At 23.0% G+C, this 25,629-nt stretch overlaps 2 protein-coding genes across 3 annotated transcripts; both read right to left on the bottom strand.

Moving 5' to 3' along the window:
- Positions 1-3,650: 3,650 nt before the first annotated feature.
- On the bottom strand, positions 3,651-5,483 carry LOC145840720 (uncharacterized). 2 transcript variants are annotated; one of them, XM_082948046.1, is made up of 4 exons: positions 5,334-5,483; positions 4,847-5,015; positions 4,539-4,703; positions 3,651-4,404 (listed from the first exon to the last, which is right to left on the bottom strand). In XM_082948046.1, exons 1-4 carry the CDS (start codon positions 5,454-5,456, stop codon positions 4,070-4,072), a joined length of 792 nt encoding a protein of 263 aa, XP_082804172.1. In that variant the 5' UTR covers positions 5,457-5,483; the 3' UTR covers positions 3,651-4,069. The 2 variants fall into 2 exon arrangements, with proteins under 2 accessions (XP_082804172.1, XP_082804173.1); XM_082948047.1 differs by lacking the exon at positions 4,847-5,015.
- A 2,489-nt stretch (positions 5,484-7,972) lies between these two features.
- LOC145840419 (uncharacterized) lies at positions 7,973-19,217 on the bottom strand. Its single transcript, XM_082947675.1, has 12 exons — positions 19,122-19,217; positions 16,703-16,812; positions 16,282-16,391; positions 15,980-16,104; positions 15,793-15,921; positions 14,093-14,215; positions 13,910-14,023; positions 13,666-13,779; positions 13,002-13,115; positions 12,196-12,894; positions 11,786-11,935; positions 7,973-8,549 (listed from the first exon to the last, which is right to left on the bottom strand). The coding sequence occupies exons 1-12, from the start codon at positions 19,171-19,173 to the stop codon at positions 8,401-8,403; spliced, it is 1,989 nt and encodes a 662-aa protein (XP_082803801.1). The 5' UTR covers positions 19,174-19,217; the 3' UTR covers positions 7,973-8,400.
- Between the last annotated feature and the right edge of the window lie 6,412 nt (positions 19,218-25,629).

Genomic DNA, 25,629 nt, shown 5'->3' with positions numbered 1-25,629 from the left:
GACAAAACATGTTTTAAAAAATCAATAAAAGCACTTTATAGAATTATAAAACAATTTTATTAACTTAAAGACAATGTTTCTCTTTGAGCAATCAACAAATATACACTTTATCAGAATTTTAATTGAGCTATTGTAACTATAAAATATTGTGTAGAAATTCTGAAATACTTTGACTTTACTGAAGTAAATCTTTTTACCATATATAAACTTTATTTTCTAAAGTAACTAAAGTGTGGTAAAAACTTTGTCAAGTACCTAAAAAATAAAAAATATTACAATATTTATTAAAGAAAGTTTAAAAATGATTTTTCTTTCTATTTTCATATTTTTTTATAAAACCTATATTAGAAAAAACTTTATGCTTACTTTTTATTTTAAAGGATTTAAAAATCTAAACATAGCTAAAAATTATTTATGGTGAGTAGTATATAGGAATGGGTTCTTTTGAAACATAAAATAACAAAGCATTTTAGTTTAACAAAATTTTTTTTTTTTAGAAATACTGTAAACAAAAAAAAAGACTTTCTTTTTATTTTTTTATTATTTATATTGGTATGTCTTAGTTTAATAAATTAGTTTTTTTTTGTATTTTATCAGATATAAAAACTGATTACGTTATACTTTTGATAAAAAGTTATACTATAGTACATTATTTATCGATCGAAATATTTCCAAACTAACCTAGTTTAAACAGGTTTCGTTGTTAAACTGTCTATGAATATAAATCAAAATGATAAACGAGTTTGTTATTGTTTATTGATTAATTTTTTAGCAAGCTACATACTCATTATAAACTATAGTATAAATTATAAACGATTTAATTAGTGACAGTAAGAAGTTAGTTAACGTTTTTAAACTTAAATTAAAACTATTGAGAATAAGTAAATGTAAAAAAAATAACAACATAATCTGTTAGAAAAAATAAAATCAGTTTGTCTGTCTTGTTGTTACAGAATATCAAAAAAAAACTGCTTAAATTAATGTTGAGTTTAATCTATAACCCCTGTTGAACAAGACATTACTGAAAAACTTTAAAATAATATAATAGAAGAATTAAAAATATTGTGCCTATAATTGAATTATGTTAAAACACTTATTCATATTTTTTAACAAGTACTTTTTAATAAAAATTGTGTATAATATCTCTTTTTATTAGCGTTCATTTGGTTTAAGTTGTTATGTTACAGTAAAAGTCCTAGACAAGAAATTAAAAGGTATCCGTGGTGTGCGACTCGACAACCAAAAGGTACTTTGTGCACCTGGTCCCAGGACCAAATATTTTGAGCGTCATTTTTTGTCGTTCAATAAACTATAATAATACAACATCTTTTTACAAAAAAAACTTTGTATGTTATAATTTTTGGATAAAGTATGAACCTTTTTTTCGACTAAATTTAAGCCTATAAAAACAAAAAGGTTAGGTAAATTTATTTGCACATAAAATATCTAAAATTTTACAGAACTAAAATGAGTATAAACGCTATAATATTACACTTTTATAAAACAAGTATGTGTTTCAAATTGTTTAAAAATTTACTCATTCTAATAATAACATTCAACTATTTTCAAAAAAGTTTTTTTATTACATTAAAAAAAGTCTTTAGTTAAAGATTGAAAACAAATATTTTTGTTTTAAAATAAGAACAAATAATCGTTTTAATTTCTGTAGTACATAGCTTTATATTTCAGTTAATAGAAATTCAAAACTAAAAGAGAAAACATACAAATTAACATAAAAGTGAAACAACCAATATGGAAACAACATGTTTTATCTAAAATTTTTAGCAGAACAAGTAAACTACTTTTGTTATAAAGCAAACTTAAATTAGTTCAATAAATTACAGTTGTAGTAATAATGTAAACAGAATTTTTTTTACGATAAAAGATTTAAACGATAAAAGTTAAAAAGAAAATATTGAATACAACGAAAACTTAAAAAAACTTATGTACAATGATGTTAAGTTTATTATTATCAAATATAATTGAAATGAAAAACTGTTAATAAAAATAATTGAAAAAAGCTTCAAGGTTACTTATTTTTTTTTGCAAAAATCGTATATATAATATTGTAACTAGATTAAGCCAATTAATTTTATCAATTTTGAAATAAGTTTTTCTTGTCTTAGACAAGACGTTAAACTGTATCCAAGTGGTGAACGACTCGATAACCGAAAGGCTTTTTCGTGCACACCAGGTAGTAGGACCAATTATTTTAAGCAGTTTTTATTGTACAATAAATAATATAAAATAACTTAGACTTTCTACTAAAAAATATTATTAAACACTTTCATAAAAAAAGTGTATGACAAAAACACGAAAAACTACCTTTTATCGTACTTTTTGTTACAAAGGTATTGTATCAAAATAAAACCATTGTTTCTTTAGTCTTAATTTGTAATAAAATAGCTATACAACAAAATACTTAACTTTAATAAAAGTATAATTAAGTTGAAACTACATAAGGTTAAAAAAAAATTGTCTCTAATTTAAGTTCATGTTCTATATTAAGAACAATTATACAAAAAGTAAATGAGTAACTTAAAGTAAGAATATTTATATTGAAATAGGAAATAAATGTTGTTTTAAAAAAATAGTTTTTGACAAGTAAACTACAGACCACATTACGCATAAGGATAACAATTTAGTTGCTCAAGTTGAAAACAATTTTACCAAATAGCTCCTGTCAGAATGAAAATTTCTAAGCGGAAATTGTTTATCAAAGACCAAATCAATAAATTTTCTTGTTTCTTATGAAATTTAAAAGAAGCACAAATTTTAAAACCGTAGTTGTAGCAGTTGGTAATTATTGTGTAACTAGTATTTAACAAAACTGACTTTCGCTTTTAAAAAACCTTTAAGTTTCAAACCAAATTTTTACCAAGTTTTTATTTAAATAACAGTTATTTTTATTCTACTAAATTTTTAGTAATGACATGCATTTAGGTTAAAAAGCTTAACAAAATTTTTATAAATTACAATATCTTCATTAAAAAAAAATTGCCAAAAGGTTTTTTCACACAATTAAATGGATTTTTATATAGTTATTTTGCTAAGTTATTGAGTAGTTTAGAATAAAAAGTTTGATTTTTTATTTAAAACAAAAGTTTACTTTAAACGAAAGAAATAAAAACTGTATCAATTACTTACATACACTTGAAAAATATGCAATTATCAAAACGAAGAAAAAAATATGAATAAAAACAAGTTGTTTGCAGTTAATTCTATTTATTTAGGAATGTAAAAATGTAGAATTATAAATGGTAGAAAGTAATTATTATGAAAAAAAAAAGATACTGTTCATTTATAAAATTTGCTGCTTGTTATTATCAGTAATTCAAAGCCAAAACATTACTAAAATAAAAATGGTGTGCATCTTTTTTATATTAAAAAATACATATATTGTTAGTATAAACTCACTACAGATAAAACATAGAGAGTTTGAAAAATATTTTTTTTTTAACTCAAAATAAAAAGACTATAAAATTAATTTAAGATAAATTGAACATTTGCTAATACTAAAGTAAACGGTTAAAAGTATACTCAGTCTAGGTATTTTAAATAATAAAAAGTTTTAAGAAAGTATCATTTAAATTTTCAAGCAAGTTGCAACTTTTTATTTTACTTGTTATTTAAGTATTTTTGTTAGGTATGTTAATCATTCGAGGAAATTTTTTTAGAACTTTAAGATCAATATTTCATTAAACATATGAAGAAGTATATTTAAAACATAATTTAAAATTTTACAACAAAAAATAAGCACGTATCATTTTTTTAAACTTGAGACAAACTTAGTATCTAAATAGTTTAACAAATGTTCTTTGTACTAAAACATTGTCGATACTTATTTTTGAAATGAAAAAGGTGTATTGATTTTATAAAAAAATTGTTTGTAGCACCTTTATAGCCGTAGTGTGTAATCATATAAGTAGCGTACATTTCAAAATATTTTATATTTTTTCTATATAGTGAAGTTATAAAAAAATTAAAAAACATACCTTTAGCAAAAATTACATAAGTTATTTAAAAAAAAAAAAATATTTTTTTTAGGAAATTTCTGTAAATTAAGCATTTAGTTAGTAGAAATTCTGACTTTTTTTCTTTTTGTTATCTTGTTGACACGTTCAGCTACCAGCCATGCAAATACACCAGTTGCAATACTAAAAACACTTGCTGACCAGCCAATAAAGAAAAACTTTCCAAAATGGAATCTGAGCGATTCAATTTCTTGAAAAATGTTTTCATTATTATTTATATGCTCAGTTTGTAAGTCATCGCTTTTAAGCCCGTAGTTTTCAGAAACTATTTTCAAATATTCAACAAAAACAGGTAAAAAGAATAGATTCTTTTCTCGTTCTTTTGTTTCATTTATGGTGTAGATTACCATGCCTGACAATGTAATTCCAGCTGAAAAAATTGTAAACTTAGTATAAGTAAAGAAAAAATAAATAAATCTAGCTACTTTGTTTTACCACTTGAAAATATTGTTTTTATTAAGAACAACCTAAAATAATGTATGAGTTTTGAAGCATTTTACTTACAAGCAACACGTAATAAAATTGACGCAGCAAAGCTTAACTTTTTTAAGAACACGGAATTCATTCTTGGATTGTCCATGTTTATAAAAACACAAGTCGTTTGTAACATTAGAAATCCACATATAAGTATACTAATACCCAACGATGCAAAAACTCCTCCAATGTCGACTAGATTGATTAAAAGCGTATAAGGTTACAAATGTTGTTAACTTTTAACTATATATGTACACAACTACTTGCGAAAAAAAAGATATCCTAAATTACTACAAACTATTAACATTATTAAAAATATATGTAATTTCATAAACAACACTTGTTTGCAGGTATTTCATGAGACTCCGATGGTCCAAATTCAATGTTTCCCCGAGTAATACCCAGATTGATAAAAAAGTTACGGTACAATTTTTCGTAACAAGAAAGGTCCTTAGTTGTGTTTATTGATTTTATAATTCTTTTTGTCAAGCTTTGATCTATTTCTAACTGTTTTTTATTTATTTAGTGGTTTGTGGAATTTTTTTTTGAAATTTACTTTTTCTAACCATAAAATTAGTAAAGCGGAATTTGAAAATAATTACGTTTAAATACGATGAATTCTTTCTTTATAAGTATAGATACGTATGCTGATATCCTTGTACATCTTAATGTCATTTTTGTACTATTTTTTACTTAAGTTTTGCTATTTTATAATCTTTAGGAATGTTTCAAATGAAAAGTAGATAAAAGTTTTAATTAAGTCTTAGAATAACAAGTATTATTTAGTCAAACAATATAGGTAAAAAGAATAAAATATATATTTACTATTTTCCATTTAGTCGAGCATATTGAAGTAAGCAGCAAAACAATTGTAGTCATCGAAAACAATAGTGATGCAACCATATAATACTTGGCTTTGTTTTTTCTTGCAAATTTTCCTTTTGCCATTTTAAAATCTTTATAAACAAAAGTTTAATGCCTAGATCATAACAACAATTAACTATTTGAATCATTATCTTTTGGTTACTTCTTTAGGTTTAAGTAAGAAAAGATCTTTAAAAAAATATCAAATAAAACAATTAAAACTGTAAACAATTCTAATATATTGTGTTTATAGTTAAGTTTATTATTAAATTTGTATAATTTATGAATATTAATTATTGAAAGACATAGAAAAGCTCTCAAAATAATAGAACCTAAAAGCTAGTATACAAAAAAGCTTTTGGTTATTGAGTCGTACACCGTTTGGATACAGTTTAATGTCTTGCCAAGGACGAGAATGTTATGAAGATTATAAAAGGTATAGTTTTATTTATTTATCTAGGCTGCACTACATTTAGCAAAGCATTGTTGTATAGTCTGTTTACATAAAGAAAAAGACTATAAGAACATTTAATTATTTTTATAATACTTTCTTGGTACTTAATCTTTGATGTACTGCAGGTTTAAACAAACATCAGCAAACATGATAATATTAACAGTGTTCAATCAATGTTAAAAGTTTTTTTTTTTTCTACAAAGTATTGCTATATAATTTAATTTTAAATAAACTTCTATTTTGTTCTTTTATTAATTTAAAAAACTTTTTGGTTATAAAGTCAAAAACTTAGCTTATTTTTTGTGGTTTGGTCTCAAATGTACGGAGCATTTTTTCACGAGCAAAAATGTTATAACTAAGAGCTTTAAAAACTTAAAAAAAGGTTTTTTAAAACGTTGTTTTCAAATAAGTAGGAAATAGTTGTTAAAATATTTTATAGATAGACTTTTTAGATTAAACTTTGATCAGTTCGTACAAAAATTACGCTCCACGCATTTCTGATACCTACACGATTTTTTGATATAATTTTATAAACTAAAACTCAATGATTTTTAAGTTTTACAAAAACTGTGCACAGCATATAAAAATGAAATAAAAAACTTTTACTTTTATTGACAACTTACTGTTTAATACTTTACTACTAAAATTAATTTGTTATGATTTAGTTGTTTCTTATTGTAAATAAACTGCTTTGATTTATAAAGAACTATAAACAGTTCGATAAATAATAAAAACTAATACATATCACACACTTGCTTTAAATTTTTTTATCCATAAAAAGTTATTTAAAGATTAAAACAAGTTCCATTCAAAGAGAAAAATACTGCTTTAATATATTGACCGTAACACTTCAATAGCTATAAAACAAAAACTTAAGTTTTAGCCTTGAGAATTAAGCTTAAAAAATAAAAATATACTTATAAAAGTACACTAAGTATTTTTTAAAAAAGCAATAGATACATTTTTTGGTAATATAAAAAGTTTTCAGAAAAATAATAAACCATTGATTTTCAAACAGTTTATTTCTTATCATAGTTAAAATAGTTATACTTTTGTTAATTTGAACTCATAAACTCTTTAGTATAAAGTAAAACTTAACAGAGAGTTAGTTAATAATGTTTTATGTATAAAAGCCTTAAAAAATAGTAAACTAAGCTTTAATTTTCTTAGCTGTTATTAAATAAAAATAATACATATTAGAAAAAAAATTTAAACTAGTTATATAAACTTCTAAACTTTAGTTTACTAAACACAATTTTTAAACGTTATAATATCTTGTAACTAATGTAATAAATGAATTTTTTTCTGAGGCTTAGTTTATAAAAGTATATTTTAACTTTGTTTTTTTCTATGTTTGAGTTTGTTAGCATTAGTTTATTAACTTAGAAACAAATACTTATTTATTCTACAGTTAAGTGAAATAAGTAAAAAGTGAAAATATTTTACTACTTGACAATAAAAAAAATCTTTCTATAAGTTTCTTAAAGTTTAATCATAAAAAAAAATCATTAAACTAGAAGTAAGCTAAAACCATGTAAAGTTTACACGAAAAAAAAAAAAAAAATATCTACTTAAACTATAAATAATACTGTCAAATGTACAAAAACGATTTTACAGCTCAGTTACTAAAGCTAAAAAAATATTCAAATTATTTAAGTGTATACCATTTATATAATGGCAAACAGTTTGTTGCAAGTTTATTCATTAATAAATGTTTAATCTTTAGCTATATGTATGCCAAAATGTCTAGCAACTATGATTTAATATGTGTTGTACATAGTTTGAATTTATTTTTAGATGCCAAACCCAACGTATATCCTAGGTAAGTAATTGAATTACTTACTTTTTGCTTGCAACGGTTTTATTTGATAAAGTAAACTATGTTTTCAACTTATATTTGTTATTATAATTAAGACTTACTGTATATGATTTAGTTATACTAATAGTTAAGAGGAAAAACAATAAATAGATAAAAAAACACAAACTAGTTTAGATTCAAGTTTAATGATTGAAAAAAATAGAAAGTTGTTTTTAAACGCTGACTTTTTTATTTTTATAAATCTTTAAAAAAAATGTCATCAAATAAAACAAGTTTTCATTGAACTGCATTTTTATATTAACTGAAGACTTTAAGACTATACTAAAGTTGTAAGAAAACTGTATACATAAATAAAAATTTATAATACATAACTTAAGCATGTAAAAGTTTAATGAAATAAAATGTATAAATTAAAAATTATACAATACTTTGTTACTTATTATAATGCTTTTTTGATGTTTGACATTTTAAACCGAATATACTTTATAAAAATCATTATTAGGAAATATTGTTTGGTTTTAGTTATTGTAAAACAATTTTTGGTAAATTCTGTTTTAAAACTAACCATATGTAAAGCTAAAATGAATAAAAAAAATTAACCCGGCATTTTAGAGTGTAATGCATTAGTAAATAATCAAATACAACCGTTTTAAATATTAATACATGGTATGAACATGGAAAAATCTTGCTACTTGAAAAAACTAACAAATTTATTTGCCATAAGTAGTAGTTTGATGATTTTGTTTTTTAAATATTTAAGCATTTTTAGTACTTTTTTGTTTCATTTCTTCTTTTTTTAAGTTTCGGTCAAATATAATGATATCTTCTGGTTTCACTGTCGTTTCTTCATCTTTTACTTTCGAAATGTCCGTGAAATTTTTACCATTTATTGTGTTGATGTTTACTAAATTTTTAAGTACCAAATTATTTTCTTAAGTCTAAAAAATATACTAAAAAATGCTTGAAAAATAAACACTTCTTTAAAACTTGAATTAGATCTCTAATTAGATGTGAAATAGTACCGAATTACTTTACATAGTGTAAAATAATTATAAAAAGTTTTATTAATGACACAAATAAATACAACTGTAATTGATACACACTTGATAAAAAAAAGTAGGCAAACATTACTAAAATATACATGATGTGTTTGTTAATTAAAAACTTTAAATTGTTATTTAAAAGTTTAGATAACTTTAGTATTTTTTTCGAGATTGAATATTAAATACAACATTTTTTAAAGTGAACTTTGTGTGATTTTATAAAGTCTTACTCCAATATTATTTTTTAGTTAATAATTTAATTAAAGTTAGTTATATTTTAATAAAATTACAAAAAAAAAATCAATCTATATAAAAAAAAAATAAAACGTTTTATTTTAACTGACGGTAGTTTATTTAAACTTTAAGGAAAAAATAGTACTTTAAAACTAATTATAACTGAATCAAAGAAATGTTTGTTATAATAAAACAAAACAATTAAATTTTATTAATTTTCTAAATATTTTTTGGAAAATAATTTTAAATGTTTAATACTTTTGCTGGATACTTTTGTTACAAGTTTTATTTAATTTATTAAAAGTATGTAAAAGAATTTTAAAGTTTAAGTACACATTTTAACTTAAATAAACTTCTAAAAAAATAACCAAGTTCTTTTATTAAAAGTAGCATAGTTTCTTAAAACAATAAAACATTTTATGTATAAATTATAACAATTTAACTTAGATTTATTTTACTTACTATCATTAAACAAGTCTTGCTAGCTACTTAAGTTTTTATTAAATCTATATTTTTTAATAACCAACTTCCATTAAAATTATCAAAATACTAAACCTCCTTTTTTGATGCATGTATAGAAAAACTCATAGCAAAAGTATATTCTAAATAACTTTCACTCTCTTTAAAATAGTAATACAATGCCCTAATAATTTCATTTCGAATTATTTTTTCAAGCTCTATAGTTTTGTTTTATAATGTACTTTAAAATTTTAGCAGATGTGAGCTAAAATATATTGTAATTATTTTTTTTTTCATAATAGGTTACAAATTAGATTCCTTTTTAAGTGATGATTAAAAAAATCTTAACTTTCCAAAAATAAACTTAGTTGTAAAAGTTCACTACCTTAAATTAGTTAAGTCTAAAAATAGAAAAATATGTGTGAAGATGAGTTCAATAATAAGTTTAGGTGTACTAAAAGCTTTTTTATTACTAAAACTATTTACTAAAACTAAATTTAATTCTGACAGTGAAATTTAAACTAACTTAAGGTGCTTAATACATAAAAGTGTGTGCAACTAAACTACACTTGAAGTGCTTTCTATGAGCAATGAAAAGTTGTTGTTGTAAAAAATCGACATATTTACGTAACTAAACTAGTTTAATCGGAATCTGAGTTTGTTTGATAAAAAATAGATTACTTTTAATTAAAAAATAAATTTTGGTACATTTTTTATTTAAATATTAAAACAAATTAGTAAAAAAAATATGAGGCTAATGAGTTTAAATTACATTAAGTATACAACCGATATCCGAAATTTTTTTTTGCACCAGGTCCTAGGACCAAATATTTTGAGCGTATTTTATTTATTGTTCAATAAATTATAACATTAATTCTTAGTAAATTAAAAAAAAAGTTAAGAGTTTAGGCTGCAAAAACTGTTCTATTCAAATTAAAATAGTTTGGTTAGATAGCTTAAAAATTTAGTTGTAAACGATTAATTTCTCCAGCTTTGATTTACAAAAAAACTTTTATTTTAATAAATTTAAAAAAAAATATGAAATGTTATTTAATATTACTACTATGTATAACGTTTTTTTTTCTAGACTAAACTTAACAGTAACAACAAAGAATTTTTAGAAACATGTAAATAAATTTAAATGAAATAATAAAGTTTTATAGTTAAATTGGCTTTAAAACTGGCTTTAAATACATTTTTTATCGTAGTTGTATGTAATAGTAAAATAAGAAATTACCAAATTTAAAACAAATGTTTCAAAAACTAGTTTAATATGCAAAAGTTGTAAAGACTTCAAACGAGAATATTAAATAGTAATTTTAAAAGTTTAAAAGATAAACTGAGTTTATTTAAATATATATTACATACATCGATTCAATATAACGGAAGTAGTAAAATTTTAACATGCATTTTTTGATAATTTTTTGATAAACTTTAACAAACATGTTTTAAAATTAAGTTAATATTATATGAAAACTACCTCATAAGATAGAAAATTTTATAATGATTTCGTTATAAACTATCTGAAACTCAAATATTACAAACCAAAATATTTATTACGCATTAAGATAAGTATTGTTATTCTTAATATTATTTTTTTTTTGTTTAATATTATTATATAAATTTTAAACCATTTATGCTAAAAATTGTTTGTATTTTAAAGTTTGCTACAGAGATCAAAAATATTTTACTTTAGTCGCACTTCTAATATTTTTTCAATTTTATGTTCAAAACAAAAAGTTAAATGAAACATATAAACACTTGATTTTTAACAAAAGTTTTCTATAAGAAATTTAAGTGTTTAAAAAAAGTTTTAAATCTAAAAACAAAATAACTAGCAACTTGATTACACTTAAAAAGACTTTATTACTTTTTAGCTGATAAAAAAAATATTATTTAAGTACAAATGACTTATTTGTAATTTAATTAAAAAATCAAAGAAAGGCTTTTCAAGTTGAAAATTGTCTTAAAAAAATGTTATGTAGCAAAAATATGTCAATTTTTACAAAATAAGAGGCTAAATATAACACTAAAAAAGTTTTACTATGATTCAAGGTCGATGCAGGAGTTAAATAAGGGTGTTGAAAAACATTAAATACTTAAATTAAATGTTTCTGTTGCTGTTATATGCAACTTCATCTAATTTTACTTTAAAAAAGAAATCAAATAAACTATATTTGACTTAGCTTATCTTGATCTACATCCCTTATTTATTTTACGCATCGCTTATGATATGATTGTGAAAATGTAGTTGAAAAAAAAACGAAAAGCATGAAAACTAAATGCAATGAAATTTTGTTTAACTATGTCAGTTATTATATAAACACAAGCTCTTTATGTATGAATGTTATGATGAATGATCATGGGATGAATTCTTGCATGCTTCCAGATGGGGATACTTTACCTGATTTAACAAAGAGGTTGCTGAAAACTCCCTTCTTTTTTATCATTAGCAGTATGCCTGATGAAGCTAAGAAAACTAAAATTCCACAGCTGCTTACTATTGTTTCGATATAGTATTCATTGATGAAACTCATAGTTTCATTAAGTTTATCTAAAAAAAAATAGTTTAGTAAAGTTGTACAATCTGTAATATTTCTATATAGAAAACAAACATAAAATATTCTAAAGTAAATGTTAAGTGCTTTAGTTAAGAAAAAAGTAGTTTTTATACCTTTTTACATATAAAATTACATATATTAAAGGCTAATTAATTAAAATTAAATATTTAAATTTTTGAACTAGGAAGATAACTAGTAATGTTTATCTATAATTTTTATCTTAAATATTACAGATAGATATAACTATTTATACTTGTAACATTGGTAAGAGAAGTATTAATATTTTTGTAACTGTTTTCTTTATCTGTACGGTTTGTTGGTGCAGTAGTTATTGTTGGGAAATCTTCTTTAGCTTTCGTATAGACAAAACTGTTTGTAACTAATGCTGACGTTATATTCCAATTTTTGACTGTTGCTCCAGTTTTTAATTTTGGTAAACTAGTTTTTACAAGAACTAAAGGTGTACTAGTAAGTTTACCTTTTTTTTCATTTTTTGTTTCAGAATTTGCTTCTGAACTAATACCAAAAGAAGTAGTTTTAGGAGGGGATGCTGAACTTGTTGATATGGCTGCCGTTGTTAAGTACGCTAATGAGGGTGCTATAGATAGGGTCGTACCATATTCATTCGCTGAAACCTTGTATATGGCAGTCGTTGTTGTTTTACTTTTTGTAGCTTGTTTAAAAACTGAGCTAATAGGCTGAATTTTAGTTGTAGAAGGTACAATCTTGTCTACAGCGCTTGTTGTTTTAAACAGCGTTGTTGCTTGCTGTGCCGCTGTACTAGTTGTAGTTGTAGTTGGTATCATACTAGTTGTAGTTGCTGCTGTACTAGTTGTAGTTGTAGTTGGTATTGTACTAGTTGTAGTTGTAGTTGGTATCATACTTGTTGTAGTTGCTGCTGTACTAGTTGTAGTTGGTATTGTACTAGTTGTAGTTGTAGTCGGCCTAAGACCTATTAAAAAATGCTTGTATACTATATGATTGTCTTTTTCAGAAACTGATACTCAGAAGACTATTAAGACATTGGATGTAAGTAGCTTAAGAAACTGTAAAACTAACTGATTTCGCACAAGTTTCCACTAAAGTCAGGATGACAAATGCAAGTAAAGTGACCCTTACCATCTTCGCATACGCCCATGTTTTGACACGGGTTAGAGGAACACTCGTCGATATCTTTTGAATTAATAAATTAATTAAAACGTTATAAATGAAAATTTTATATTTTCTAATAAGTCATGTAAAATTGTTTATTTTTTTGATTTTAAAGTCCACTTAAGCTTAATATACTTGCTAGTTTACAAACACATTGTTTTAAAATTTGATTTTTTAACGGAAGAAAAACATAAACTACTCTTAGTGACTTTTTAATTAATAAATAAAAATTGCAAGAGATACTTAATAATATTATTAAAACTGTTGACTTTTATATATTATAGTTTATTTTTATCAGTCTACAATGCAAATGTGTTTTAGTTTTCGTTGACAAATTTTAGGTGAATCTTGTAAAAAGTTTTCTATTAGTTATAGTTTGATTTTTTATTAAAACAAAATTATGGCTGTGAAACTTTGTACAAATCGTAAACAATGTATACGAACTAGCAAAAAGTATTAAAAGACGGAATTGAACTAAATATGTTTCAAAATATTTTTTTATCGTATAAAGTTTTTCATACTTCTATTTTGATTTTAGAAACTTAGATATTTTTTCTAAGAGAAAACTAACCAGTACTGCAGTCCCAATCAGTGAAGCCATCTTTGCAAACGCAAGAAAAAGTATTGACACCATCAACGCATGTTGCACCGTTCTTACACTGATTGATTCGACATTCATCTACATCTATATTTAATAGCAGTATTTTGTATTTAGTTAACTTAATTCAAAAAGAAAGCGATACTTTAAGATAAGTAGTTGGTTTTTGAAAAGCTTAACATTGTTTATATTTATGCTTTCACTTTAAACAGCTAACTAATCGCGCAGTCTATTCCAATAAAACCGGGTTGGCATTCACATGACCATTTGTTTGCCCCGTCCACACAAACTGCATCGTTCTTACAAGGATCAGACTCACACTCGTCAGTATCTAAATTGCAACTGATTAATTTCAAAGCTTCGTAAGACTTAATGTTAGTCAAATTCTTACAACGCTTACCGTTTTCACAAAAATCCCCGTTGTAGCCGTCTTGACAAAAACAAAACACGTGACCTTCTTCCACATCGACGCACTCTGAGTCGTGCTGACACGGATTATTACCTCCACAGCTGTGAGGCTCATCTGTATGACGATAAAAAATAAATTAGTTTTGTCCGAAAAAATAATTTAATGTTTAAAACGAAATTTTAGATCTAGGTATGAGTAAAATTTCAACATATATAAAAATAATATAGTTTTCAGAATTTAATAATCGATGTTTAATGTTTAATATGATCAAACTATACTAAAATTAGTAATTGTACGTTTTAAGAAAGTTTGGTATAAACTGACTAAAAAAAATTATAACAAGAAGCCCATGATTAAAAAATACTATTGTTGTTATAGTTATTTCGCCTTTTTACTATAATTAAGTGTTATTGATAATCATCAAACAGGTTTTTTACATAAAGAATATTATAGTTACAGCTACCCTTTTTTAAATTCAACATTCTATAACCAATAAAGTATGCTACTGTTTTAAATAAAAGCGAATTTCAGTTCGTGCATTAAAAATAAAATTCATAAAATATAATTTTTACATTAAGTGTTATTATTGTTATAGAATTTTTAATAACTAGTGATTGCAATTAATGCAACAATAAACAAATATTAAGTTTAAACTTATAACTACACAGAGGGAATAAAATTTAGCAAAGCAAATATTTTAAATTTAACAATACATAATAAAAACACTTATTAAAAAACTAATTAAAAAGACACTTAACAAAGAAATAGCTAATAAGATAAAGAAACTTTTAATTATGTATAAAAAATAAAGCACAATAACTAAACTAAACTTTATTTCTTTTAGGTTTAAAAGTTTGTATTAAGTTCTACTTAAGTAGCATAAAAAACTGATAGAAATTAATTATAAAAACTGATATAAACAGGTTAAATCAAAAACATTTTTTCTCTATTATGATATTCTTTTTCGTATCAAATGTTCGAATGATGTAATAAAACTTCATGCCTTAAACACAGTTATTTATATTAAATGTTTTTGTTTATAAAGCAGTAGCAGACTTTTTGTTCATAAAAAATTTGATTATTAAAAACTTAAGATACTTAATAAAAATGTCTTTGAATTATAATGTTTATTTTTTAGTTTAAACAAATACAACTTTAAATAATTTTTTTGATAGTAATAAACATTTTGATTAGTTTTTACAAATAGTATTCACTCAACTTTTACTTGACTTTATGTTTTTTTGTTTAAAACTGTACTTGAGTACATTTCGGTAGATTAATAAAGCTTGTTTATATTATTTAAAACTATAAGAAAAACTAGTCTTTTTCTAATGTTAAGCCTAACATAAAAATATAGCTAATTTGCAACAAAAGTTTATTTTACAGAAGTTTCTATTTTGATATTTGTTATGGTTTTATATATGATACTACATAAATACAAATGTTCTTAATAAAAAAACGTAATAATGATTACAATAAAGTAGTATTTTATTATTTTTATTGTATACAATTTAGCAAAAACTTATTGGGAGTTTTGAAAAATTGTTATAAAAAGTAGAAATTATATTTACGTCTTTGTTGCAAATAAATTTGACCAAAAAAAAGGTTTCTAAACAAAAAAAACTGGTACTTTATAAAATTGCTCTTGGTTTACTTAATAAGCTTTTAATAAAAAAAAATGTTTTACTTACTAGAAATCTCTTCAGTTAAATGAACCTCTTCAGTAGGTTTAGTTGATATAGTCGTAGTTGATACTAGTAAAGGTGTAAGGTTTTGTGTTGGTGCGACTGTTGTTCTTTCAGGAGGTTCTGTCTTTTCAACTGTAAATACAAAAAATGTATAAAACAAAAATTGGTTGGTACAATTTTTTTCTATTACCAATGAAAATCAGCGAAAAGCCTTTAAGTTGGACTGAATCGTCTGATACCATTCTTATTAAAGTTCTTCCCTTTGCTGTAATTTCTTGTCGTTTACCTAGTTTTTCGATACCAGCACCACAAAGCCTGTATAATAAATTCAGATAATATAAATAAGCATTTTTTTAATTATCTAACAACAAAAGTCTGATTAATGTTGAAAACTAAAATAAAAAAGTTGAAAAATACACTTTTAACCTGTTTAAGTATTGTTATACGAACACACCATGGTTGTTATTTTTAAAAGAAACTTTTCAACTTAACCTTTCTTCTCCAGATTTCCACTTAACCACCATATAATCAAACTCGCATTTTTCACCTGGTTCAACTTTGAAGTCAGTAAATTTTATTTTTACTATATCATGAGGTCTTGCCTGAATGTTTTGTAAAGAAATTCATAATTGTAGCAATCAGTACTTTTGTTTAATATTAAAAAAAAAGTTACCTAAGGAAATATGTTTAAATAATCCAAATATTTTGTTCATTAAAAAGACAAGAAATTTTTTTTTTAGGATCTACTAAAATAGAAAGTTAATGAAATATTTTTAATTGCTTTTTTTTGTAGATTTAAAGTAGTTAAAAACTTTAAAATCAATAAACTTAGAAAATTAAACTTTGTTAATAAATAAATAACATTCCAACTAAAAACACAAAAGTTTCACTGAAAATTTGTAATTTTAATAACTTCAATAGTCCAAGAACAATCGTAGTTATTTGGATAATTTTTTGGATAATTTGTACTTTGTAAATTTCCGTTTTCTCGAAGTATTGTAGCACACTTCCATTGTTCAGCATCTGATATTTAATTGATTGTAATAACCAATTTTTACATCTTTTCTACTTTCCATTGTAAAGTTATATATAAAACATAATTTATGTTTAGAGTTTTATTCTTCAAATGGAATTAGATAAACAACAACATAATAACTTTGTGACTATACCAAAAACATTTTGTTACTTTATTCTACACAAAAAAATTAAAGTACTTAAAAAACTCATAAAAAGATTAATTATAAGTACTAGCGTTTCTTTAAAAAAATTAAAAAAACGTGTTTCATTTTACTTTTAATTACACCTAGAGCAACAAATAACTTTTTATCAAAAGTTTTAAAAACTAGTTAAGTTATTGATCTACATCAGGGTTTCCCAAGTACATTCATATAAAAACTCTTTTAGCACAATTAAAAAAAATTGCTCCGTTTATCATATATTGCCGTTCACTACTTAATAACCCGTTTACTTTTTCATTGCCGTATTAATATTTCACGCCCCTGAAAAAGCGGTATTGGCCACTTTGCGAAACCCTGATCTACTTCGAGTGTTACCTAGTATATTTTTTAATCTACTTTATTTTAAAGTTCAATATTATTAAAAATGTCTATATTTCTACAAATTCAAATACGTTTTGATAAATAAACTAACCTATTAAAGTATTTAATTAAAATGTTATGATTTTTGAAGTGAATTTTTTATTAAAGTAACTTTACACAATTGACAAAATACAAGTCTATCTTTAATTGCATTTTTTTAAATAAATTTATTCAGGGAGTTTTATATCTAAAATTTAGTACTCTGGCCAAAAACTTGTAAGAACAACAATAGTTTTTTATCTTAAAAGAGACAAGCTAAGGTTTCAAAAACCTTTAGAAATAAATATTTTAAAATGTATTTTTTAAAAAATTGAAGATAGCTTAAAAAAGTGTTGACGAACTGTATAAATAAAAAAAATTATAGTAGTCTTCTAAAATTAGTTCAGTAAAAGTATTTTTATATTTGTATTTTAAAACCAATAAAAAAAAATCACAAATAACTTATACTAGTAATGCTACTTATTAGTTGATTACTTTTTAAAACAGGTATTAATTCAGTAAGGAAAAACTTTAAGAAAAGTTCTTTTGTTGTTTTATATAATAAAAATTGATTATAGTTATGTTTTAGCGAGTCAAATAATATTAATTACTTATCAAGTAGTACCTGTAGAGATACAAGAATTTATTTTTTAAACCTTTTTTTTTATTTATAATTTTTTAAACTAATTACCTTGTTGCAACTTAATAAAAAAAAAGACAATATAGTATAAAACTATGTTTTAATTATCTTAAATGAGCTTGCAAAGAGCTGAGTATTCATTTGTACTATTCAAAATAGCATAGTTAAACATTAAAACTTAAGAAGCTTAGTACGAATGTAAAACTAATTTTACTTTGTTTGTTTAATACAAAATCTGGAAATTAGAATAAAACAAACTAGCCATAAAATTTTATATACTACCACATAAACTTTATCAAACAATTCTTTAACAAAGGAATATGTTTAAAAATTTTGAATGTTTTGTAAAATATATCAAGATTTTATTTCGATAAAGTTATATACTGTTTAATGAAAACATATGTTGAGTTAAAACAGCAAAGTATGTAAATTAAACTAAATGTTTAAGTTGTTAAAATATTTATATAAAATAACAACAACTGTTATATTTACGTATGGTTTTTGTTTTCTTTTACTCATGTTAATTTTGAATAAAGAATTTTATTTGGTTTTTTTTTACAGCTTGTCACAAATAATTTCTAAAAGTTAAGCTACTAAGTTTTACTATTTTTATTAAGTTTTAAATAGTTTAACTTTGGGTTTTATGTAAAAATATTTAATTATCTTTGATTCATGGAGATAAATAAAACTATACAATATAAAGAAGTAAGACAACGTTTTACTGTATTAAAAATTTCAATAAAATTAATTTTTTTCCAATAACTTAAATTATTTTTTGTTATGTATCTAAACCTTTATGTTATTTTTAAAGTAACTTTGTAAACAGTTCTAACAGTTTAAATTTGTAACCAGTTCTCTAAAATTCTAGAGGTACTTTGAAATTTAAGTTTTATCATTATAATAAAACTTATTTAATTGTTAAATAAGAAATATCATACTTATGTCTAATACACATCATGAAAGAATGAAATTTTTAAAGTAATAAATTTTAAATTAAAAAGACTAATTTAGGGATATTAACGTTTTACTAAAAATAAGCCTTTATTTATATAGTTGTCTGTAATATAAGTTAAACGTATATATATGTACTGTTAATTAACTTTTTATAAACTAACCGCTGAAATTGAAACTAAACAGTACTAGAATGTATAACTGTAAAAATATCATTGCTTTTATCTAAGTTGAACATCGAAATAAAAATATTGAAAACAATAAAGCTAGTTATCAGAAAACAATTTTTGGTTAGGTTTGTAAATTTACTTCTTTTTTATTGTTTTTCAAGTGTTTTGAATGGCTCTTCAACTACAAAAAGTTCATCAAATCCTCAACAAGTCATTTAAACTTTAAAATAATAATTATTAAAATTAAAATAAATAACATTAACTTTTAATACATTTCTTTGAAAATAAGTTTTAATATAATGTTATTTTGCTGTAAAAGTACAACATATTGTAAAAATAAATTTAGTAATCACAATTTGCATTTTTTTCCCAAACATGCTAACTAACAATAATAGTGTCATAGTATGTGTACAGTTTTTAATCATAAAGCAGTTTTTATTTTTATTTTATAATTTTTTTATGGATTTTATGTTGTTTATAATAAACAAAAAGTTAATAAAAAAAGGCTAGCTAGGCATTTTAAGACACTAAGTTAATCAAGTTATTATTATGTATAAGAGTTATACAGAGTCCCCTACAGAGTAAATTGCTGTATAAACTTCACTTTGAAAAAGTCCAAACATTTAACTTAAGAGTTTTGATTTTAACATAAACTCACAGTTGATTTTTCAATAAAATTTTAAGATAATTTACTATGTTTTTTTATGTCTTTGAGCTTTCTATTTTCTTTTTTAAATTTTAAATAATGTTGTTAAAGAAAAACAAGTTTGTTTACTTATTTATCATTATTTAATTTAATTTATAAGTTTAATAGCATATAAAATTACTTATATGCTTTTAGACTATAATTACTTCAGATTTATGTACATTGTACAATAAATGTTAAATAGGTTTGTTAAAAAAATAGGTAGAAACTGCTACTTTCACACCTGATGTATATTTTCGCTTTTAGTTTGACCTGGGTTCAACATCAGAAAGTAGAAAACGTAAGTTAACATAAGTAAGGTAGTTATAAAATTTAAACTATCGGTAAAAAAAAGTTTTGATTTGTTTATTAAATAAATCTTAAGTTATCAGTTTCAATTCAAGGACTACATTTTTAATTCCAATAAGGAAATAGGTCAAGTGTATCATGTCCAAAACTTCTTTTAAGGAACTTAATTTTCATTTTTAACTTTTAAAATTTTACAAGTATATAAATTAACAGTCTGTAAAGTAATATAATTATCTATAGCTTTTATTACAATATAGCTACAATTATCTAAAAAAGTTTTTTTTTAACATTTAATGGGTAAATAATGCATGACAAATAAAAAAGATATGATTTAAAAAAAAACTAAAAAACTAGTGATTTAACTTTTCGAAGTAGTTTCTCAAAGAATTTTTTTTAGAGTTTTATTATTACAATAAGTTAATTTTCTTTCAACTAATTTGTACTTACTAATTTAAAATTATAGTTTTTAAGACTCGTACATTTTATTTAGTTCTAATATATTTAAAACGTAAGAGTTGTTAAACTTTTTTGAATATTGGTTATGCTAAACTGATAAAATGCTAAGTAACATCAGTAACAGTAACTATAAAAAGTACTAGTACTTGTTTTTTAATGTTAAATGATTTCTATAATTTTTATATTTGCATTTTATTTTTGTTTTTGTGTTTTTACAATGAAATAAAATTTTTAATCGTGTTTATATTTTGCAATTATAAATAAATCTAACTTCAAATTAATTCTTAAGCTACATAATAATTTATTTATTGAAAGACATCTTTTATTGTAATATTGTAAGAACGTTGAAATAAACAGGTAGTTCATATTCATCTATAAAAAATGCATGAGTTATTTAATTTTTTTAGTACAGGTTAATACTTTTAAACAACTTAAATAGGTTTACCATAGTTTTTTGCCTTCTAATTCTAATTTTGTTTTTAACGCTACTACCTTTCAAGCTATTCACAGAACAGTATGAATTAAAAAATTTAATGTTTTTTGTCACATTTACAGCTCATTTATTCGTAGGTTTTAAGACATAAGAATATTTTTGAATATAAAAATTTTCAATATCACAAAAACAAATCATGAGTTTTTTTTATCAACAAATGATATTTATTTAAATTTAAAATTTTTGGTTAATACTACTTTTTAATATCTGTATACTTTTTTGAGTTGACTATTATTTAGAACAACAACAAATGATGTATTTAAAAGTACAGGTATTAAAATAAACAAATGAATTTTTATACATTACCGATCTAAGCACTTTAAGCCAAACGAAAAGTCTAAGCCAGGTAGTTGTCGTTAGCCTTTTATGATGAACGGGCTAGCTATACTAAAAAAAACTTTTCGCAAATCTTAGTTTTTTTAAAAATTATAACTTAAAAGTAAATATATTTATATAAGTGCATACACGTAACGAAAGAAATATAAACTTTTATTATAAAAAAATTGATTTATTTTTTCAACATAAGTTTTTTTGTTGCTATAAGGCACATCAGTGGCCAGAAGTTTTTGCTTTGCAAGCTACATCTTGCACATTATTTACCGACCCTTGATCCAGGTCTTTGTAGCTCAAAACACAATGAAAAGGAAAAGGATAATTTTTAACTCTGACTATAAAAAAGTCTAAACATTTTGTAAAATTAAACTATATCTGAAACAAAATAGCCTAAAAGCTTAATAATTTTACCATTCTTATTTTGTGTATACTTTAAACAAAAAAATTTTAACAATGCATAACAATTCTTTTTATTCTTAAGAACCACAGGCTTATGACACTTATAGCTAGTTATTAAAAAATTCTCCTAAAATCCACCTCAGATATAAGACTATTAAAATATGACTATTTTTCGCACTTTTCTTAAGTAAAGTGTAAAAAAATGCTTAAGTTTAGTGAGATATAACAAAATAATCTCTAAAAATTACTAAAAATGGCATTTAAAAAAACATAAAAAAATAAAACAGTTATGTTCTATCGATTACTACCAAACATTAATTTAATATTATTACAATTATTATTACTGTTGTTGGTTGTGTAACATAAAACTCAAACCCTGAGCCGCTAAAAGAGATGACACGCTGGGAGTAAAAACACGAAAAGCAGATACTGAAGAGACTTATAGTTTTAACATATTTTATTTAATCCGCACAGTTATGTTAGTTTGGTATATACTGAGCTCAACTTAATTAAAAAACTTTATTTATTAAAGTAAAAATAGTTGTGATTTTTAAACAGGTTAAAAACTTTAAAAGTTACTTCAATAAATAACAAGAAAAAAAGGAAGACAAATATGTTTTATAATTAATTATTCTATATTAAAATTGAACTGAAATGAATTTTCTTTGGCTTTTGTACATTATGAAACTACATAAATTTTAAAAACACGCATAAATTTTAGATCAGGAAAAGTTTAATCTACAGTTTTAAAATTTTATGGCGAACTTTAGTTTACAATAGATGTAAATTTAGATACTAAAAAATTTAGGTGTTAACAAGCAAGTGTAAAGTTTTACACTAAAATTATAACTCGTATTATGTACCAAATTTGTGCCAAATTTCAGCTTTTTAAAGATTATCATTTGATAAGCTGTTTTTCGTTAATATTTAATATAAAGTACTTACAGTAAACTCAATACTGTGTGCGGTAGTTAGAGCGTATATTTCACTTTATTTTAAATACATTTATTTATTGTTATAATTTGTATGCTTTGTGAGGAAGTTAATTAACATTTAGTAACAAAAAATACATATGCCGTGTATAAGATTATAAGCTAAAAAATCATCTTTTTTTGTACTTATTTTAGCGTTTAAGTTAGCTATCTTTTCAATTGATAAAGGGAGCAGGCAAAGTTTAAGGTGATAAAACTATTGAGATAGTGATGTCATAATGAATTCGGAATTACAGCAAAAGCTTTCATTGTTAATGCATGAGAAATTTAACAATTTTTTAACTTGAAAAATACTGTTTTGTACTTTTTCCGTTTTGAAAAATAAAACAACTTATATTTTCTAAACAGTTGTTTTTCTTAATATTATATACAAGTTTTTAGGATACTCCATTACAGATAAACTGTTTTTTTAAAACTCTACGAGATACGAGTTGGCTTATATTTGTGTAGATATTTTTGACACATAATTTAAAATATAACTTTAAGCTATTAATTCTAGGGTATATATTTACAAGTCTAGATAAAGGATGTTAAATAAGAATATAAAAAAAACTTAAAGAACTTAAACTGTTAGAAAATAAATATTGTAATAGAAATTTTTTGATTACTAAATATTTATAAAATAACAGATATATTTTTCGGTCGAAACAAGTTTGCTGGAATATAAAAAAACAGTTTACAAAGTACTTAATTTATTATAAATATTTTCAGTATACTCAGTACTTTATACATTGTTATTGTAAAACTTCGGACGGAAAGTTTTATAATTGAAAAAAAAGTACAATATTATGTATATAATTTAATTGTAACTCATTAATGATTCTACAATAGATTTATACTTCATAAAATTATAAAATTAAGCAATGATTAATAATATAGACATTTTTTAAAGTATCTATACATTTTAGTTTTAAAGTAGTATACATAAGTTATCTTTAAGAACGAAAAATGTAAAAAGCAAACTATAGTTTTTTTTTACTTTATAAATTTATATTAACTTTTTAACAACTCATTTTAACAAAGTAAACTAAAAATCTTAAAAGTAGTAAATAAGACTTAAGTAAGTGTTACTAAATTTAATTGAACTTAAAAAGTTTTATTTTCAAAATAAAAATTGAAAAGTTAGGTAAATGTGAGTAGCTTTAAAATTCCAATTTATATTTCTTATCTCTTAGATAAGGGTTTCCCAAAAGGACCAATACTTTTTGGGAAATTTATCGTTTCAGTGGGCAATATATAGTCAATAGGCAAAGGAGCAGAGAGAAAATTTTATTTTGCATAAATGTTTTGAAAATATTATATTTGTACTTAGTTTCTATTTCCATTAATAAACTTTAAAAAAAGTGTATTTTTTTTACTTAAATATAACAAAGTACTATTCTGTTTTAATCAACACTTCCGTCTTGTAAGTTTAATACTTTGAATTGTTTTCTTTTAACAGTAAAAGTAAGTAAACATTTATTGAAACTTAAAGAAGTTTTTTGTAGTAGATAATCAGTTGATCAAAAAATAAAATAGTTTTTGTAAGCATTTTATAACTTTAATTTCGTTAGCATGTATTGAAATCATACCTGTCTTAAGAATTTTGAGGTTACTTTTTTGTTTTATAGTAATTTACTCAGAATTGTGTGTTTTACTTTGTTTAGTTGTTTAATTTTTTTTAAATAATTTTAATTAAACAAAATATAAACTAAAGTTTTTAATGTTATAAAAATTGTAGCATAAAATATTTAAAATAAATATAGTGTGTTGCTCGTTGACCGTAAAGTTTTTTCTATTCATTAAATCTTTCGACTGCATGTTCGATTTTTTTATCGTGTTGAATAAACAGCTATTACAAAATATAATAAACTCAAAAGTTACCAAATGTTTTCAAAAACACATCTTTATCTACTGTATTTAAATGTTCAGAAAAATTAAGATATTAACTGTCAAGTTTATAAACTAAATATCTAAACGCATAGTTAATATTTATTGTATATTCAACATTAATAATAGTGCAATTCAACATTTGTAAACATATCAAGCTGAAAAATTATACTAGAAAATTATACACTTATATTACCAGAGGCATGGTTTCTTGAATAGTGATTTAAAAGTATTGCTATCCCTAAAGAATGTTAAACCTTTTTGTAATTGTTAAACTATATTAACTTTTGGTTTTAAAGAACAAACTAAAAAGTTAAACACTAGTTAATTTTTTGAATGAAACTAAAAAAAGTCGTTGAAAATCCTTACTATCCACATTAAATTAATTTCTTATAATTTATTACAGTTTTTACATGTCTTAAAACTATTATACACTAAAAAACAAAAAAAAAAGTCAGTTTTAAAATATTCATATATTCAAAAATCTTTATTTAAAAATTAGCTATTTGTAGTATAAAATTAGTTTTACATTTAAATGTTTGTAGGAAGTACAATAGCTTTAACACTAGCTAATTTAGCAGCAACGTTTACAAAGAATTATTTGTCTGTATCTCTTGTAAACAAGCAAAGATTTATCTAAATTATTATTAAACAAAAATGCTTTCCAAAGTTTTAAAAGTTATTTAAATATTAAGCTGTTATTTTCAGAAAAAATTGTTCAAGAAAATGTGACATATTTAACATTAAAAATAGTGGTTATAGACAGCTGCCCGTGGAAAGTAGCAATCAAATTACGAGAGCATTGAAAAAAGATTTACGCCAACTCAAAATAATTTTTGAGCATATGTTTCAATGTGAAGTTTGCCAGTTAACCACTTCCACACTTTCTATTACCCCTTTATTCACTGTATATTGCAAAAATGAAATCCCATCCTTATGCTGCATGACTATGTCAGACACATGTTG

The sequence above is a fragment of the Thalia democratica genome, chromosome 7 (assembly GCF_965202585.1).
Source record: "Thalia democratica chromosome 7, ktThaDemo2.hap1.1, whole genome shotgun sequence".
NCBI lineage: Eukaryota > Metazoa > Chordata > Thaliacea > Salpida > Salpidae > Thalia > Thalia democratica.
The sequence above is the reverse complement of the archived record's forward strand: the minus strand, read 5'-3'. Positions and strand labels throughout refer to the sequence as shown.

What these genes read in the sequence shown, in the direction of transcription:
- LOC145840720 (XM_082948046.1), bottom strand. Translation starts at nt 5,456, where the DNA reads ATGGCAAAAGGAAAATTTGCAAGAAAAAACAAAGCCAAGTATTATATG. An exon ending in GCTCGACTAAATGGAAAATA is followed by an intron (nt 5,016 to 5,333) that starts GTAAATATATAT and finishes AATAAAAAACAG; the next exon opens with TTAGAAATAGATCAAAGCTT. An exon ending in TGAAATACCTGCAAACAAGT is followed by an intron (nt 4,704 to 4,846) that starts GTTGTTTATGAA and finishes TAATCAATCTAG; the next exon opens with TCGACATTGGAGGAGTTTTT.
- LOC145840419 (XM_082947675.1), bottom strand. Translation starts at nt 19,173, where the DNA reads ATGATATTTTTACAGTTATACATTCTAGTACTGTTTAGTTTCAATTTC. An exon ending in TGATTGGGACTGCAGTACTG is followed by an intron (nt 13,116 to 13,665) that starts GTTAGTTTTCTC and finishes TTAATTCAAAAG; the next exon opens with ATATCGACGAGTGTTCCTCT. An exon ending in TTCTCTTACCAATGTTACAA is followed by an intron (nt 11,936 to 12,195) that starts GTATAAATAGTT and finishes ATTTTTTTTTAG; the next exon opens with ATAAACTTAATGAAACTATG.